The sequence below is a fragment of the Pristis pectinata genome, chromosome 2 (genome assembly GCF_009764475.1).
Source record: "Pristis pectinata isolate sPriPec2 chromosome 2, sPriPec2.1.pri, whole genome shotgun sequence".
Classification (NCBI taxonomy): Eukaryota; Metazoa; Chordata; class Chondrichthyes; order Rhinopristiformes; family Pristidae; genus Pristis; species Pristis pectinata.
The window spans coordinates 84,273,842-84,290,493 of NC_067406.1; the positions used below are offsets into that span (position 1 = coordinate 84,273,842).

Here is a 16,652-nt window from a genome sequence, read left to right on the forward strand (position 1 = left end):
ACGTGCAACCACGGCCACAGCAAAAAAAAAACACCCCGACACCTCAGCGTGTAGGATCTGGGATGTGGAGGAGGCAGAAGGAGCACCGAGTCAGCAGAGCCCCTCACACCCGCCGCGGGAAACACGTGGCGAGTCGGCGCCACCGGCGGGAAGGCCGCACCGACAACCGCGGGGGCCGCGCTGCTGCCGCCGCCCATCTCCCGCCCGGCCCGACCGGCCCAGGAGCTGCCGCACTCGGGAGGCCACCCAACCAGGGACTGGACCGGGTCTCCCGTCGCTCCGCACAACGCCAGGCGGCCGCACCGTGTCGCACACAGGCCCGGGCACAGAACCCGCCGCGCACACGGTCCCGGGACCCGCCGGCCAAGGTCTCGGTCACTGGCTCCTGCCGCCAGTTTGTTCGGCTCCCAGCCCCCTCCCTGCCGCCCTCGGATGCCGGGTACCTGGGCTGTTGGCGGCCGATAGACGCGGATCTCCAACTACATCCGACCGCCAGCTCCGCGCCGAGAAAAGACCGTCTGTCCGCGCCGCGCCCAATATAACGCGGCCTCGGCCAGGGGGCGGATCTAAGCGGCGGTGATTGACAGGCCTGAGAGTGCATCCTATTGCAGGGTAGCAAAGATAAATTGCACACACCCCTCGTTATTGGAGAGGGACACGTTCCCGGACTGCTCACAAATTGCAAATTTCTAGCATGATAATTTTTAACCTGTATAAATCTACCATTTTCATAGCAATACTAAAAGATACGTATCTGAACGTTATTAAATATATAAATATCATTATGTTAAAAAAAAGAGACTGAGAAATGTGACAGGTTCAAACGGTTATGGTACTATCTGTGCGTAGGTTCAGAGAACTCTGCCGGGGACTGGAGAATGATTAGCCTGGTTTGCTAACACGTTACAGATAATCGAATAAAACAAAATCTTTGCTCCACCATACGGGCTCGCAGGAATCAAAATAATAAATAAAAATTAAAAAGGCAGAGAAACAAAGTAAATTAAAAACTATATGCAGAAATCCAGGCGTGATCTCACCAACGCCCTATACAATTGTAGCGATTTCCTTACTTTAATATTCCATCTCCCTTGCAAAAGTGAAATCTAAATGCCAGAAAAGTGAATGCTTGAATATGTTTAATTAAAGGACTTAGAAGGTGCCTGGTTGGAAGATAACGTGCTGTTCTGCAAGGCAACCGTTAATTGCGTTGGTACAATGTGGGACGATGCGGTCAGAGGATTTACAGTGGGAGTGAGAGAGAAAATTAATTAAACCGATGAAAATTACGCTTGTGGAGTAAACAGTTGTCTGGAAAGCAGTTACCCAACGTGCTTGGTTTCCCGATTGTAGGGAGTGCATTGTGAGCAATGCATGAAGGGCACTAAATTAAAAGTACAGGTAAATAACTGCTACATCTGATAAAAGACTGGGGCGCTGGGTAGTGAGGAGATGGCATCTCTTGCAATTGCCCAGCAAGGTGTCAGGGAGAGAAGCGAGAATTGGTGAGGAACGAGAACATCCTGCCACGGGTGGAAAAATGAACCTGAACTTCTTGCAGCGTCGGCATTATAGTGGAAGTGTTGCCGTTTTCAAAGGTTGATTCATTGAATGTAGGATGTGAATGTATGATAATGTTAGGATAAAAGGCCCTAATCTGATTCTAGGTGTAAGAGGAGGGTATGGAAGCCCTGGTATGGAAGATAGCATTGTCAGAACAGATGCAAGCGAAACTGGGAGAATGGAAGTTTAATGGGTAGAATTATGCAGTTTACTTTGCAATCTCTCACCCACCCCAGAGATTACCTTTTACTGTAGTTTCCATTTCCTCTGCTTCTTTTAAAATCAGGTCACAAAACATTAACACTGTTTCTCCCCAGCTGCTTCATGTAGAGTGCTACCAGCACTTGTATTTTCAAAAAGCTTTGCTGCTTTGAAAACAAATGGAAAGTTAGTCAACCTTTATTGGAAAATAAAAGTTAGAGTGGAATGCAAGTTTTCAAGCCTTGCCATTTCTTTTAAAGCATGCAAGAAATGTGAACCCAGCCAGGCACTTAAACTTAAGAGTTCTAATTGCTGTGTATTAGGCAGCAGTGACCCACAAGTCATTGTGCTTGAAGAGTAGCCTTTGCCTTCTACCCAACAGTTATTATAACATAAAACAATATGGTGCTTACATTGGCTGCAGCTTCTTTAAATTTATTGTAAGCCATGGGTGACTTATGCAATGTAACTACATGACCCATTCCATACAAATGAACTTTAGTATAAATTCTTTGGGGTTCCACTTCCACACTTACCCTCCAAACAGATAATTTGAATACACTTGGGCCCTAGTCTGTTACCTGAATCTTAGGCACATAGTAAGAGAGGCATTATTTTTGATGCAAGTATCCCTCAATTAGTTGAGGAAAACCAGGCTCCATTTTGTAATTTATTGCTGCTAACTGAACAGCAATTGTTGCTGGTTGTAATTGTGTGTTTGCCTAACAAAGTGATTTTCTGCATTGCTTAATATCCTCCATGTAGAAATCAGAAACATAGGTCATGTAAAAAAGTGGTATCAGATAGTAACTGGTATAAATAACAACATACTTCAACATCTATTTTATTAGGAAAATAAAGTACCATCATAGCCAAAAAAAAGAAAAACAGATTGATTGTACTGAGAGAAAGACATATTTTCTTCTCCCACCAGCTATGCAATCCTCCCAATATTGTAGAATCATCAACAGGGAGAGTGGTACCACCAGAACAAACCAGGATGGGACTAGTATATTTCCATTCTCGATGGAAAGAGAACCACAAAGTTGCAGTTAACTACATTTTACATTATCTTGCGAAGTTAACCACAAAAAGGAAAACCAAATGGGACAAATGGCAAAACTTATCAATTTTTGCAAATGCTCCATTTGGTTTATGGTTTCAAGAAGAAAACAAAAACTTACATAGATTGAAGATTCATTATTGCAGTGTCTTGCTGTTAAAGATACTTTTTAAATACCTATTATACTGCAGAAGAGTTTCCCTTTGATTGTCTCATGGAGGAACTGAAAGGGCATTCTTACTGAGAGACACGCTGGGAAAGCAGGATTTTAAAAAAATCTGGAAATGGGGCAGGTTTGTCATCATCATTAACAATGAAGAACAGGCTGGCATTTCAAACATAAAGCTCCTCAGTTATTGTTTGTACCTTCTGGTCATGCCCTACTTTCAACCATTCCAGATTGCAGGCCAGCATGCCAAAGCAAGCTTTAATAACAACATTCCAAATTAAAACCAAAGGCACCATGTTAAAATCATGACAAATGAACAATAAAATAAGTGACCAATGATACCATTTATTATAAATGTAGCTATTTACCATATATAAAAATTCACATTAAAGTACATGACTCAAAAAATGCTAAAAACAAAAGTTACAAGTAAAATTAATAAACACAAACAGCGTCAGAATTCCATTTAAAATATTGTGGGAAATCATCAAGTAACTTGATAAACATTTTGTTCAGTTTTGGGGGGGCATTGCTTTAAAAGCACATGCCAGTTATCACTAAGTCATACGGATTCTAAGTGATGATCTCTTTCTCTGTACAAGTCACCACTTAAAAAGGGGGGAAAAAAAGGAAACTGCAGCAGATCCCTTGAAAGCAGTTAGTCTGTATATGGTGTTTAACGTCTAGATTCCCTTTATCATTTGTTCCTTCAGACATTTAAAGATAAATCAGAAATACCATGCTCCAATAGTTACAGGTGACTTCTCTAGAAAATTAAGTGCTGAACCTGACTGACATTGATAGCAAGATCATGAAACAGTGCAACAGTCAGAAATTCTTCTGGACATCAACAATAATTAAATGCATACATCAGTTTTAGTATAGCACAGAATATATAAACTTAAAGACAAGGATGATTTATAAAAGATACATTAGACACAACAAGCAATGGGAGAAGCAACAAAAACAATGAAATGATGGGATATCAGTTGATGCCATCCCAGGTCCTTGGTTATTAATTCAAAATGCACACAAGAAGCAATACAAATGAAACCATACCATCTCCAATCTTTATTTGCTATTACTGGTATCAATTATTTAATACTTTTTTCCCAGCTGACTACAAGAGCAATGCAAGCTTGTACTCTGCTACTTGTGCACCAAGTATATTAAATGCAAACAGAGTGCCAGTAGGTATTAAATGTTTTGATAGAACTTTATAATAAAACTAGTTGAGTTCATAAATCGCTCTGGATGATCATCAAACTAAGCTTAGCATGAATCTCAGAAAAGCTTCAAATCCAGGTTATGAGAGAGAGCCTCAATTTGCAGAGAGGTCATAATCTAATTCTAACAGTGCTCCAAAATGCAAATTGTGTAAAAAAAACATGGCTATATAAATGCAATCTTTAAAATGAAATATTGAGACTGATTGCTGTTACATTTCTGAACAAAATTAGGAATAAAATGGTTGCTGCACCCAATTAGTTACACAGCAACATATATTTTACCCCTCAAAAATCTCACACACAATTTCACAATGCAACTAGTAAGGCTATGGTTTCAGGCTGGTTAGGCCAATAAATATACAAATATATAGCCAACACCTATACTTTTTTTTTCTTAAAATGAATCTCCCAAAACAATCTGTCATCACGATTTGTAAAAATCTTGTATGTCCCAAAGAAGGTGGTAATGAGAAAAAGGGTTAAGATGGGGAAAGGGATCTGAATTTCCTTACTAGTAGTTAATGAAAGTCAGACAAAACAACAGAATGGCATGGTCAATAAGGATTACATTACATATCCTGGGACCAGCAACATTTGAACAGTTGTTGAAGTGGGTCTTATTTTAGGGACTATATACCCGATTTTCAGCCCATCCTCTAGGTCCTGAGCCTTTACTACTGGTATTCTGAAGCAGCTCTAGGTAGATACTCTTGATAAGGCTGCTGATAAGAGTCACACTAGCAAAGCCAGGATAAGAAAGGGCAAGAAAGCAACAGGATTGCATGTTATGTCACATGCTGAAAAACAATATGGTCTGGCATCATGGTTAAAATTTTAATGACAGAAAAGTTAACAAGTACAAAACACAATTCCAGAGAAGTAGGGCGAGGGTTGAAACCCATCTGTTTGTTTTGTGATTTAATGGAGAAACATTAGTTGGAGAAACCCACTGAAACCAAACCTCATAACTTGCATCTCCAGCCATTTTCTTGCTCCTTTGGGTGGGAAATGGTACAGGGATCTGAAAGAGAAAATCCAAGAACAAAGGCAGGCTAAACAACAACATCTTATCCAATTTTACTTTTAGGAAGGTGAGAATTTCTTACGAGATTGCACACAAACAGCAAGTGTGAAGGTTGAGGGTCACCTGCTTATGAGTGTTATCCAATGCCATACAACCCGTTGCTAGGAGGTGGACAAGAACAGTAGGAAGATGAGTTATGGATTTCATTAGGCTCTTCTCAGTTCTTCTCCGCAGCAATGCAGTTGAACAATTGAAATTCAGATTAGAGAATAAAGGATCCACACCAGACGACTTGAGTACCAAACATTAATAACCCCAATGCATAGCAACCTTCCAACACCACTTAAAAAAAATATAATTAGCCTGGTCTCTGCAAGAATATTTCCTTAAATTGTATCATGTTATCACCCAGCATATACATTTTAAAATTAAATTCCAAAACTGCAATCATCTTGGGTTAATTCTCCAACCCCTTGAAATCAATGCCAACATAGATAAAGGATGTCACGACTCATCAGTACAAAGTTGATCAGCGAGGTGACACATTAAGAAAAAATAGAGTTAACTATTGTGTTTAAATGCGCTTTCCAATCTGTCTACATGGGATTCATCAAGCTGTAAAATTGACAGCAATTTTGAAATCTCCTTTGATATTGTCACAACTTATGGCAAAGTTGCAAAAAAAATTGCAGCATAATTATGTGTGAGTAGTTCTTACTTACTAGGATCTCTACAAACAGTACAAAGAACATGCACAGCTTCTCAATGTTACATGGTCATCCTAAATCCTGCATGTGAAATATTTAAACATGACAATGGAGTGCATTATCTATTCAAGCACCAATGTTCACCGAAAAGCAAAAAAAAAACTGCAGGTGCTGGAAATCTGATACAGAAAACAGAAAATACTGGAATTACTTGGTAGGTCAGGTAACATCTATAAAAGGGAGAAACAGAGTTAATGTTTTTGGCCGATGATCTTTCTTCATTACCATCCTGATGAAAAATCATTGATCTGAATCGTCAGCTCTTTCTCCACAGATGCGGCCTAACCTACTGAACATGTCCTATGTTTTCTGTTTTTATTATTTGTTCTCTGATCTATCAAGTTGCAGTGTCATTTAAATAGGCAATTTAAAAAAAATCACAACTAGAAGCATTACCTGAAGTTTTGCACTATAACTTCAAAGTTTTCATTATAAAATCTATTTATCTGGATATAATTAAACAAAGTGAAGTGAAAGTAACGAAAATAAAGCATACTCCTATTTTCAGATGTGACACAGCAGGCAATTAATCCATTTAATATTACGTAAAACTTATTGCATTGTATTTGATTGGGGTAGGAAAAATAAGTACTACATGAAAAATGGAGAAATACAGATAAATCAGAGGAAAATGCACAGAAAAATACAAAGAAAAAAAATCAGGAAGGCATGAAACCTGCTTCAAATTAATGCCAACAAAGCACCATAGAAACAGCCACACAATTTTCACGATCTACATACTTACTCCAAATGCCATTTGGCTAGCCCACATCTTTTTATGTTCAATATTTAAATAGACATAATACAGCTGCAGTGACTAAATTAACAGTATATACAAAATTAGTAGAGCACTCCAATCACTGGTACAGCAGAGAAAGACTCTGCACATCCCCACTTAAAACCTGATAAAGTAGAAGCTTGAGAAGCAAGTTGTCTACTAAAAGACATTTTATACACCATCGCTCAAGTCATAATAATTAATCTAAGGCAAGTATGGATTTTTAATTAGCATCAAATACCCTGTTCTAACATTCTGTAAAAATACATTTTTAAAAACATTTTTCTGTCATGTTAACAGACCTTGTTATATGAAAATAGCAGTAATTAACAAGCTTTTGTGAAGATTATGACACTGAGAACACTGATTTTATTAAGCTGACTGCTTAATCTTGATATTAAACAGGCAACATTTCCAATAGGTCTTTCTATAGCTGCATATCACAAAGAAATCATGTAGCAATACTTTAGAAAGCACTTTATTTTGTTTTGAAAGAAACTGGAATATGGGTGAGCGTCAATGGTCAAATTGAGAAAAGGCAATACTCAGTTTGCCTACATTTAGAGGTTAAGATTAAAACAAGGTGTCTTGAATTTTTGCATATTGCACTGTCACAGTAAATGGATATGTTCAGATTAACAATGTCACTTTTAGATTTCCTATTCCGAGTTACCAACCTTCAAAATGGTTGTAGAATTCTCAACACAAAAAGGACGTGCAAATATGCTTTTATGGAAAATAAAATACTTACCTAACAAAAAAAGTGTTCTTTTTCCCACGTTGGATAACCTACATTTGACAAACAGTACCTCTCAAGACATGAAACATAAAACAGATTACCACTGCATTTGTTTCTCCCTTTTATGATATCCATTCATAGTTAAGGGGTTGCTTAAACACCACAGCCAATATTATTGAATTAGACCAGGAATGCCTCATTACTCTGATTCACCCTTTTGGCAGGACATCAGCTGTGCTTCTGCATGGGAGCTTGTCATGGCAAAGATGCCCAAGGCAGGCAACTTAAGTGGGAGGAGCAGAAAATCCCTCACTCCACACTATATTGTGCCACCCTGCAGTCTTGTCCATTGGCAGCATTGAGGTGTAGTTACTCACCAGCAAAAGTTTCAAATGGTCAACTATCAAGAGAACCGATAACCAATAGTCCCTACAGAGATGAGTTCCAAAAGGCGCACTTTTGAATTTATCATGAGTGTGATAAAGCACCACTGAAGTCAAGCAATTGCTAGCAAATGGTAATTGTAGGTTAACATATTTTCAATGTGCTCTGGACCAAGTAACTTGATCATTGACGGTGTAACCCAAAAGGAGGGGTGTACACACTTACGTTGTCAAAAAAGATCACACATAATGCTAAGCTTTTCAGCCATTTAAAATCTAATTTCCAGCCTCAGGTCCCAAAATATTTTTTAAAACAGAGTCCTTGCATCAAAAACTTGATCCTTGTAGAGTTTGTTGAAAGTCATTTCTGAGAGGTTGTTTAACAGCAGGTACAGTATTCAGATCTTCCATTGTCAAATCCAAAGACAGTTTGTACCTCACGTTAAAAGATAGTTATTCTAGGGGATGGAAGAATAGAATATTCAAAGAAACCATAACATTTTGGGTGACAGAAGATCAACAAAGAAAGCAGCCTTGCATAGAGGGATGCAAAATATGTAAAATGTCACCAAAAGCATCAAAATAGTGCCTCCTTCATAAGAGTTTTGCATATTCACACTGATTTACATCATAAAATCTACTTTGTATCCTAAGCATTTTAAATTTAAAAAAGGCACCGTAGTCAGACAAAAAGCAGAAAATCTGCCAAGAAGAAATAATCTGACTTATTGAAAGCCTTTGCTAACCGTACAGCTGTAAAACATGGCAAGCTCAAAACTGTCAAGCACTTTTGATTTAAAATCTTAGCAGAATCTTCTCAAGTGATTCTTCCTGTTCAGTTCCTGTGGTGGAGCGCAAATGGATCAGCAACTCAGAGCACAAGCATCTCCTTTGGCTTTGCCCGCTGAGTTTATAATCTGCATTAAGCAACGACCAAATTCTTCCAGAATCATTCGTTCAGTGACAGCTTTTGTTTGGCTATTCTTCTCTCCTTCCTCAGCTTGTGCAAGAAGACACTCACAAGTTGCTTCTGCCACTTCTTTTGTAACAAATGTGAAAGGCAACCTGAAAAAAAAACTTAATATTAAGAGCCTGACAAAAGGGAACCATTGGTAGTTCTTAAATAGTTTATAGAGAACCTTTTGGAAAAATTGCTCCATGCATTAGGTAATAGCCAAGTGGAATATGGTGCAAGGCAAAAATTGGAAATAGTGTTTTTAATGAGCCTAAGATTTTGGAAGGTGGAGAATAGGAAGCAAACCAATTGACATTAATTTGGCACATAGAGTACTACAGCACAGAAACAGGTCCTTTGGCCCATCTAGTCCATGCCAATCTGATCTTCTGCCTAGTCCCATCTACCTGCACCCGGACCATATCCCTTCAAACCCTCCTTCCCCCCATCCATGTACCTATCCAAACTTCTCTTAAATGTTACAACTGAATCCGCATCTACCACTCCCGTTGGCAGTTTGTTCCACACTCGCACCACCCTCTGAAGGAAGTTTCCCCTCAGATTCCACTAAAATATTTCACCTTTCACCCTAGACCTATGTCCTCTAGTTCTAGTCTCACCCAACCTTAGGGGAAAAAGCCTGCATGCATTCATCCTATCTATACCCCTCATAATTTTGTATACCTCTATAAGATTTCCCTTCATTCTCCTGTGCTCCAGGAAATAAAGTCCTAACCTATCTAACCTTTCCCTATAACTCAGGTCCTTAAGTCCTGGTAACATCCTTGTAAACTTTCTCCGCACTCTTTCAAGCTTATTGATAATCTTTCCTGTAGGTAGGTGACCAGAACTGCACACAATACTCTAAATTCGGCCTCACCAACATCTTGTACAACTTCAACATAACATCCCAATTCCTGTACTCAATGCCCTGATTTATGAAGGTCAAAGTGCCAAAAGCTCTCTTTACGACCCTATCTACCTGTGACACCACTTTCAAGGAACTATGGATCTGTATTCCCAGGTCCCTGTTCTACTGCACACCTCAGAGCCCTACCATTCACTGTGCAAGTCTAACCCTGGTTTGTCTTCCCAAAGTGCAACACCTCACACTTGTCTGCATTAAATTCTATCAGCCGTTTTTCAGCCCATTTACCTAGCTGGTCAAGATCACGCTGCAAGCTTTGATAGCCTTCCTCACTGCCCACTACGCTCCCAAACTTGATATCATCTGCAAATTTGCTGATTACCACTTTATCATCTAAAACATTCAAAAAGTACCGAGTGAATGATAGACATAGAGTCATAGTTATAAAGTTATGATCCATCTCAGCTTCTAGCTGACACCCCATGATTACAGAAGCTAGTTTTCAGTCAATTCAATTAACCCCACAAAATACAAAGAAAAGACCGAGGGCACAGGATACCAAAAACTGTAACAGGATACCAAAATCAGACAACATCCTGGCTGTATTGCTGAGGACTTCAGAATTACTTGTGCCTTTAGCCAACACTGGTAACTATCTAACAATGTGTAAAATTGTCCAAGTTCACCCATTCCACAAAAGGCAGGGCAAACAAAAAGCAAGCTAATTAACATCTGCCCCCTCCTCAATCTGTCCATTCTCAATCTTCAGAAAGTGATGGGTTGTCACTGACAACATTAGCAAGTAGCACTATTCACCGATTACTTGGGGCTGCTTCATCAGTTACCTCCCCTTCATCATAAAGGTCAGAAGTGAGGACATCCACTGATGACTGCACCATGTTTGACTCTTTATCAAATGAAATAGTGCATGTCTGCATACAGCAAGACCTAGACAACATTTTAGTTTTGCTGATAAGTGCAAGATAATAACCTTCTACAATAAGAGTTTAATCACAAACCTTCAATGGAATTAACTTCCCAAGATCCCACCATCATCATTCTGGTTTGGGGGGGGGGGGGTGGTGGTGGTGGTGGGTCACAACTAATCAAAAATTCAACTAAACCAACCATATAAACACTGTGGCTACAAAGGCAGGTAAGAGGTTGGGTATCTTGTGGTAACTCACCACCTGACATCTCAAAACCTCTATCATCTGCAAGGCAAAAGTTGGGAGCATGATAGAGTACTCTTCACTTGCCTGGATGAGTGCAGCTCCAACAGTTCTGAAGCAGCTTGACACCAACCCAGGACAAAGCGGTGTACTTGATTGACACATCATTCTCCACCTTAAATTTTTTTTAATTGCTTGACCACATGCATTTCATGGGTAAATTGTGTAACATCTGCAAAATGCACTGCAGGTACTCACTATGGCCATTCCAACACTACCCCCAAACCAGCAACCTCCAATCCCAAGGAGGAACATGTCAGTGTGCTTGGAAATGCCACCAACCATAGTTCCACTCCCCAAGGTTGGAAATAAACCACTATTCCATCACTGTTGCTGGGTCCGAATCCTGAAACTTCCTGCCTGCAGCATTATGGGAATACCTGCACCAGAGGTTAACAGCAGTTTAAGATATTTCACCACCACCTTCTCAAGGCCAATCAGAAAAGGGTAATAAATGTTAGCCTTGCCAGTGACATTCGCAAACTGAAAGTAAGGAAAGATGAAAGATTAAACAATGTGGGCAAGGATAAAGGCAAGCACCTAGCAGTTTTGTTGATGGAGCTGTGATGATAAGCTCAGCTCAGGATGCCCCCAAGTTTCAAAAATCAGTCTAGTCGGAATCAGTAGCCAAGGGAGGAGTGAAGGTACAGAGTCTGTGGCTTTAGCCTTCCCAGTGGTTGAACAGAGGAAATTTTATGTTTGATTACAGAGACAATGGATGCATCAAGGAGCAGTGGTACAGTCGAACTGAATCTCTTCAGCAGACAAGTGCAAGTAGACCCAATGCCTGTGGATGTTGTCAAGAGGCAACATATGGGCAAGAAAGACCTAAGAACAGACCCAGGAAAAACTATATGTCTAATTGTCCTGAGGGTGGTGGGGGGGGGGGGGGGGGGCAGGGTGGAGGAGGGGAGGAGCATTGGTGGACATGCTTTTACCATTAGATATGCAAATGGACCCAAGTGAAGGTGGAATTATTGCCCAATGGAGGAAGATAGTGAATTTGACTTTAAAGCTACATAGGTCAATGAGGATGAGGAGAAACAATACCCTACAGTTAGAGAATATCACTTGTGACTGAATAAGCTCATTTCAGTGCTGTAATGAAAATATAAAAGCAAATGGAAAGATTCATAAGTAGTGAAAGATAAACAATGATTTAGAACATGACAACACATTTAAGAGAACGATAGAAAAAGGAGATGGGGAGGTAGTTAACAATTACAGAACTATTGAGAGGGAGCACTTTCAGAAAGAAGATTCAATCTGAGAGGGAACCATTTAATAGCCTTTATATACAAAACAAAAATTAGTTCAAATGAATTATATCTTTTAAAAAAAAGGGCAAAATATTCTTCAGATATATCTGCACTTCCAGGTGATACCAAAACTGGCTGAGCGGTTGATAGTGAAAAAGATTAAAGACTTCATGGAGATATCAATAGATGGATCAGTTGGGCAAAATAGTGTTAAATGTAATTCAATTGGGAGAAGTCTGAGGTAATGGATTTGGGGAAGAAATATGTCATGTCAGGTTGGATCTCTGATGTGCAGAGGAACAATGGGACCTTTGGGGCAGGTCCACAATCCCTGAAAAGTATTAAAATGGCATGTGGTAAGGGAGCACAAGGATAAGGAGAGAGAATGTGACAGCATTAAAAAGTTTATGTGACCCCTGCATTATGGCCGTTCGGCTAACGGAAATTCGCACTTACGGAATTCACAAATTACTACCAAAAAGTTCAAGATACAGAAAAAAATTTGCTTATGGAATTTAGATTATGTGGAGAGAAAAAAGTAAACAAATAAACAGAATTTATTTTTTAATTCAACTTGTGTTTCTTTACGCAAGTGCTGATGATGCAGCTTCACGTTATGGATAATCACAATACGGACCGTTTTCTTGGAACACAACCCACCCGTAACACAGGTATCACCTATATTGGTGATTCAGGAGATGAGGCTGCATGACTTGACTGATGAGATTTTGGTGAGGCTGAGGTTTTTCGTGGCAAGGAGGTTGAGGGAAGTTTGCGCTCTTGAACTCATTGCTTGGATGGGGAGGGGGAAAGAGTTTGGGATAGAGGCAGAAATTCTCACCTTTTAAAAAGGAACTCAAGACATTTGGTTAAGTATATGGATAGGAGGGGTTTAGAGGGATATAGGCTAAATGGGACTAGCTTGGTGGGCATATTGGTCTGTCTGAATGAGTTGGGCCGAAGGGCCTGTTTCCATGCTGTATTATTCTATGACTTTATGCCTCTACTTGAATAAGCAGATGATCTGCCATGGTGTACCAAGCAAAGGACTGGGAGCTGGGACATGAGATTAATCCAAGCAGCATTTCTCTTTGGCTGACACAGGTACATTAGGCCAAAGAGCTGCATGTTGCAGTTCTTTTAATGAGTCCATGAAAAATATATATTTTTTGAAATCTGCAATCTAAAACCTGACCTAGATCAAGAACTGAATCAGTGATCCACCTACTTTCCTCCACCACTTGTAACAGCTGGTGTCGTTCTGGTGAGTAGGTCAGAAATCTGTGATGAAAGCTTGGTCTTCGCAGCAGTCTGTTGCTGTACACGAACCTCTGCAGCATCTGCCAAATGCATTAGCGTTTTCCGCTCGGGGCTCTCTTCAAAGTTTTTACAGCCAATACACTTACATATTGATGAACACATGATCTTTGCCTGATGAGCAAAAATATGTAGGGAAAACATTAGCTCTCAGTCTGGTGTTACTTCACTCATTCTCATCATCATCTCTGAAACAGAGGGTATTCTAGTAACAGATAATTATGCCTACCGCTGCCTCATAGAGAACAGACAAAGTCAAAATATTCGCAGGTTAACAGTCAGCTAGTGCCATAAACCAATTTTGAGATTAATGTCAAAAAGCAGGGCAAACACAAGAGCTGAGCAAATTTCCTATACACTTCTCCCAATGTAATTTAGTAGGGATTGCTCTCTTTCAGCTTTAAAGAAATCATACCATTTAGCAAATATAATATTCTGCAATAAAAGGATGTCACCACTGACTTTTCCATTGCTGTCACAGTGCAGACTTAACACTAACTTTGCAAAAGGTAAAACTGCACAGACTCCAAATTAAATAAACATTCTCCTTGAGAAATATTTATTCTGAAAGAGGAAACGTTTTTAAAATTCACTCACATGCAGGCATTTATATAACACGTATATCGTTTACAAGTGTAAAATAGATTCAGATGTTTGTCTGAATGTTAGTCTTATAAGATATGAGTGAAGATTCTTGGACCTATACTCATGAAGAATCACTAGCAGTAGGGGACTGACAGCCTGGTACATACCTCAAAACTTTCCTTTCCATTCATGGAAGAGAAATATAGTCAGGCAAGGGGAACAGATCCAGAATTATTTATACTCCTGATGTAAAATGCATCATCTATCTGGATGAAAGATTAAGGGGCCAAATCCAAGTCTTCAAAGGACTAAGAGGCAAGATGAAAGCAGCCTATTTGACTTAGAAACAGGTTCAACATTAACATATCCCAAGTTAGAAATACTTTCTCATAACGCAGCAGGCATATGGACAAACGGTAAAGTGATACTATATTCATTGATTCCTTCATTAAAAAGTATCAAGATCTTCTGAACCTAGTCTACAAGGATCAAATACTCTACAGCACACAAAAAGTTAACAATTGTTGCCATCCACAAATGTATTGTGCATGATTTGTGCACTCCTCACTACCTTGAAATCTTCTTTGTCGCGCACTCCTTCAAGAATTTCAGCAATTCTGCAATCAATATCTGCCCCCACACGTCCGCCCATAGTTTTTGAAATGTGATTACTTATCCTCTCTCCTCGAGTTTGTATTTATTTCCTCTTATTATGTTATTGTCTGGTTCTTTTTAAAAGGTGACCACATAAACTGTCCATGTATTATTTATGCCAACCCTCTTGACTCCCGATGTCTCTCAATGGACACTGCCATTTCTGACCTCCTCTACTACAAATCCAGGATTCTCATTTTTAAAATCCTTTTTTTGGGTCCTCCCTTGTGGCTCTATATTAAAATCACTATGGAAGTTAAAATTGTTATTCATTGATGGATTAATTATCATTTGGAAGGACAACCATTGAATGCAGTGTAGCGGAGATATGACGTTGATCAGTCCGGTATTTCAGTATTAACTTCGGAAAATTGGAATTAATCATTCTGAAGTTCCCTCTGAAGGTTATTACAGATGGGTTTGAGTCCATAATAAAGAAAACTTTACATCATATAACTATTTCAGTGGTAATTTCTGGCCTGCATTCAGACTACTTCAAAAGTGTAGCCGCTTCTAGTCAGTTTGCTTTCTTTGCTGTCACTGTTGCGAGTCTGAAAGCAAATTGTATGTTAAATGCTATTGCCAACATTGGAACTGAATCCAAATATCTCATCAATATTTTGGTTGTATTCAATATTTAATAAAGCTTATAGTAAATCATAAGAAAACAACCTCGAAAGAAAAACTAGCAAACACTGCAAATGCTAATTTTGGTTGCACAGTGGAAAGCATTAAAGTTTTCAGATACATGTTAGCAAAAAGGAACAAAATCAAAGGGAAAATAAAACTTGGTTGCACAAAATGAGTGGGTAAAACAATGAGCAAAGTTGAATTCAGTTAAGTCTATTAAAAAAAGTAAAATAGTTATAATTATGACATGCATGGTTTTAAAAAAGTTAGGGATCATAGAATCATTGAAATTTATAGTCTCCTATGTCATTTGGCCCACCAAGTCTGTGCCAGTCTAGAAACAAAGGGCTATTCAAACTCATCCCACATTTCAGCACCCAGTTGTAGCCTTGTAGGGGATGGCCATCCATGCTCATCCAGCTACCATTTTATTGTAATGAGGGTTTCTCCCTCTACCAGCCTTTCAAGCATAAAGTTCTAGAGGATTTTCTTTTCCATAATCCTCCTTCAGTGCTCCTTACATTAAGTTTACTTCAAGTTATTGACCACTCTGCTGACAGAAACAAGCTCTCGATTCAATCTGTCTAGGAGTCTCATAATTCTATGGGTGCTTAAAATCTTTTCAAAAAACAAAGAAATTGGGAAATCTTGGTATTCAGAAAAATTTAGTTCCTGAAGATATTCAGGGCTAAAATCAATAAATTCTTGGATACAATAGAGGTATGGGAACCATGCAGGAAGGTGATTTTTGAGGAAGACGATCAGCATTGATCCTAATGAAAGCAAGCTTGAAGTCTCAATTGGCCTACTCCATCTCGTATTCCTCATCCAGATCCAAACTAGGAATAACAAATGCAAGAAGGTCACTACTAACAGCAATAAGAAAACTGGGTGAAATTTTAACCCAAGGGTGCAGAATTCACCACATGGAAGCAAACAAAGATGGACTTGAAGGGACGCTGAACAAGTGCCCCAGGAATAACAGAATATGCTGATGTTGTTAGACGAGATGGGTGGAGGCTCATTGAGCATAAAAGCTAGAGAGCGACAATCTGTTGGAGGAACTCAGCAGGTTCAGCAGCATTTGTGGTGGGGGTGGAAAGCGAGGAAGGAATTGTTGACATTTTAAGTCAAGACACTGCATCAGGAATGAGAGTGGAGAGGAAATGTAGCCAGTATAAAGAGAGGGAGGGGGATGAGACAGGATCAATAGGTGACAGGTGGACCGAGGAGGGG

At 39.4% G+C, this 16,652-nt stretch overlaps 1 protein-coding gene across 5 annotated transcripts in view; it reads right to left on the minus strand.

The window, feature by feature from the left end:
* Positions 1 to 3,377: 3,377 nt before the first annotated feature.
* Positions 3,378 to 16,652, minus strand: part of lin54 (lin-54 DREAM MuvB core complex component) — a 78,173-nt gene continuing 64,898 nt past the window's right edge. For 4 of the 5 annotated variants that reach the window (XM_052009572.1, XM_052009591.1, XM_052009580.1 and 1 more), the window contains exons 13-14: positions 13,459 to 13,661; positions 3,378 to 8,981 (exon numbers count right to left, since the gene is read on the minus strand). In XM_052009572.1, the coding sequence (XP_051865532.1) occupies positions 8,780 to 8,981; positions 13,459 to 13,661 (405 nt within the window). In that variant the 3' untranslated portion in view covers positions 3,378 to 8,779. Of the gene's footprint in view, positions 8,982 to 13,458; positions 13,662 to 14,299; positions 14,441 to 16,652 lie in introns of those variants that run through there. The other variant, XR_007955829.1, reaches the window with a different exon arrangement.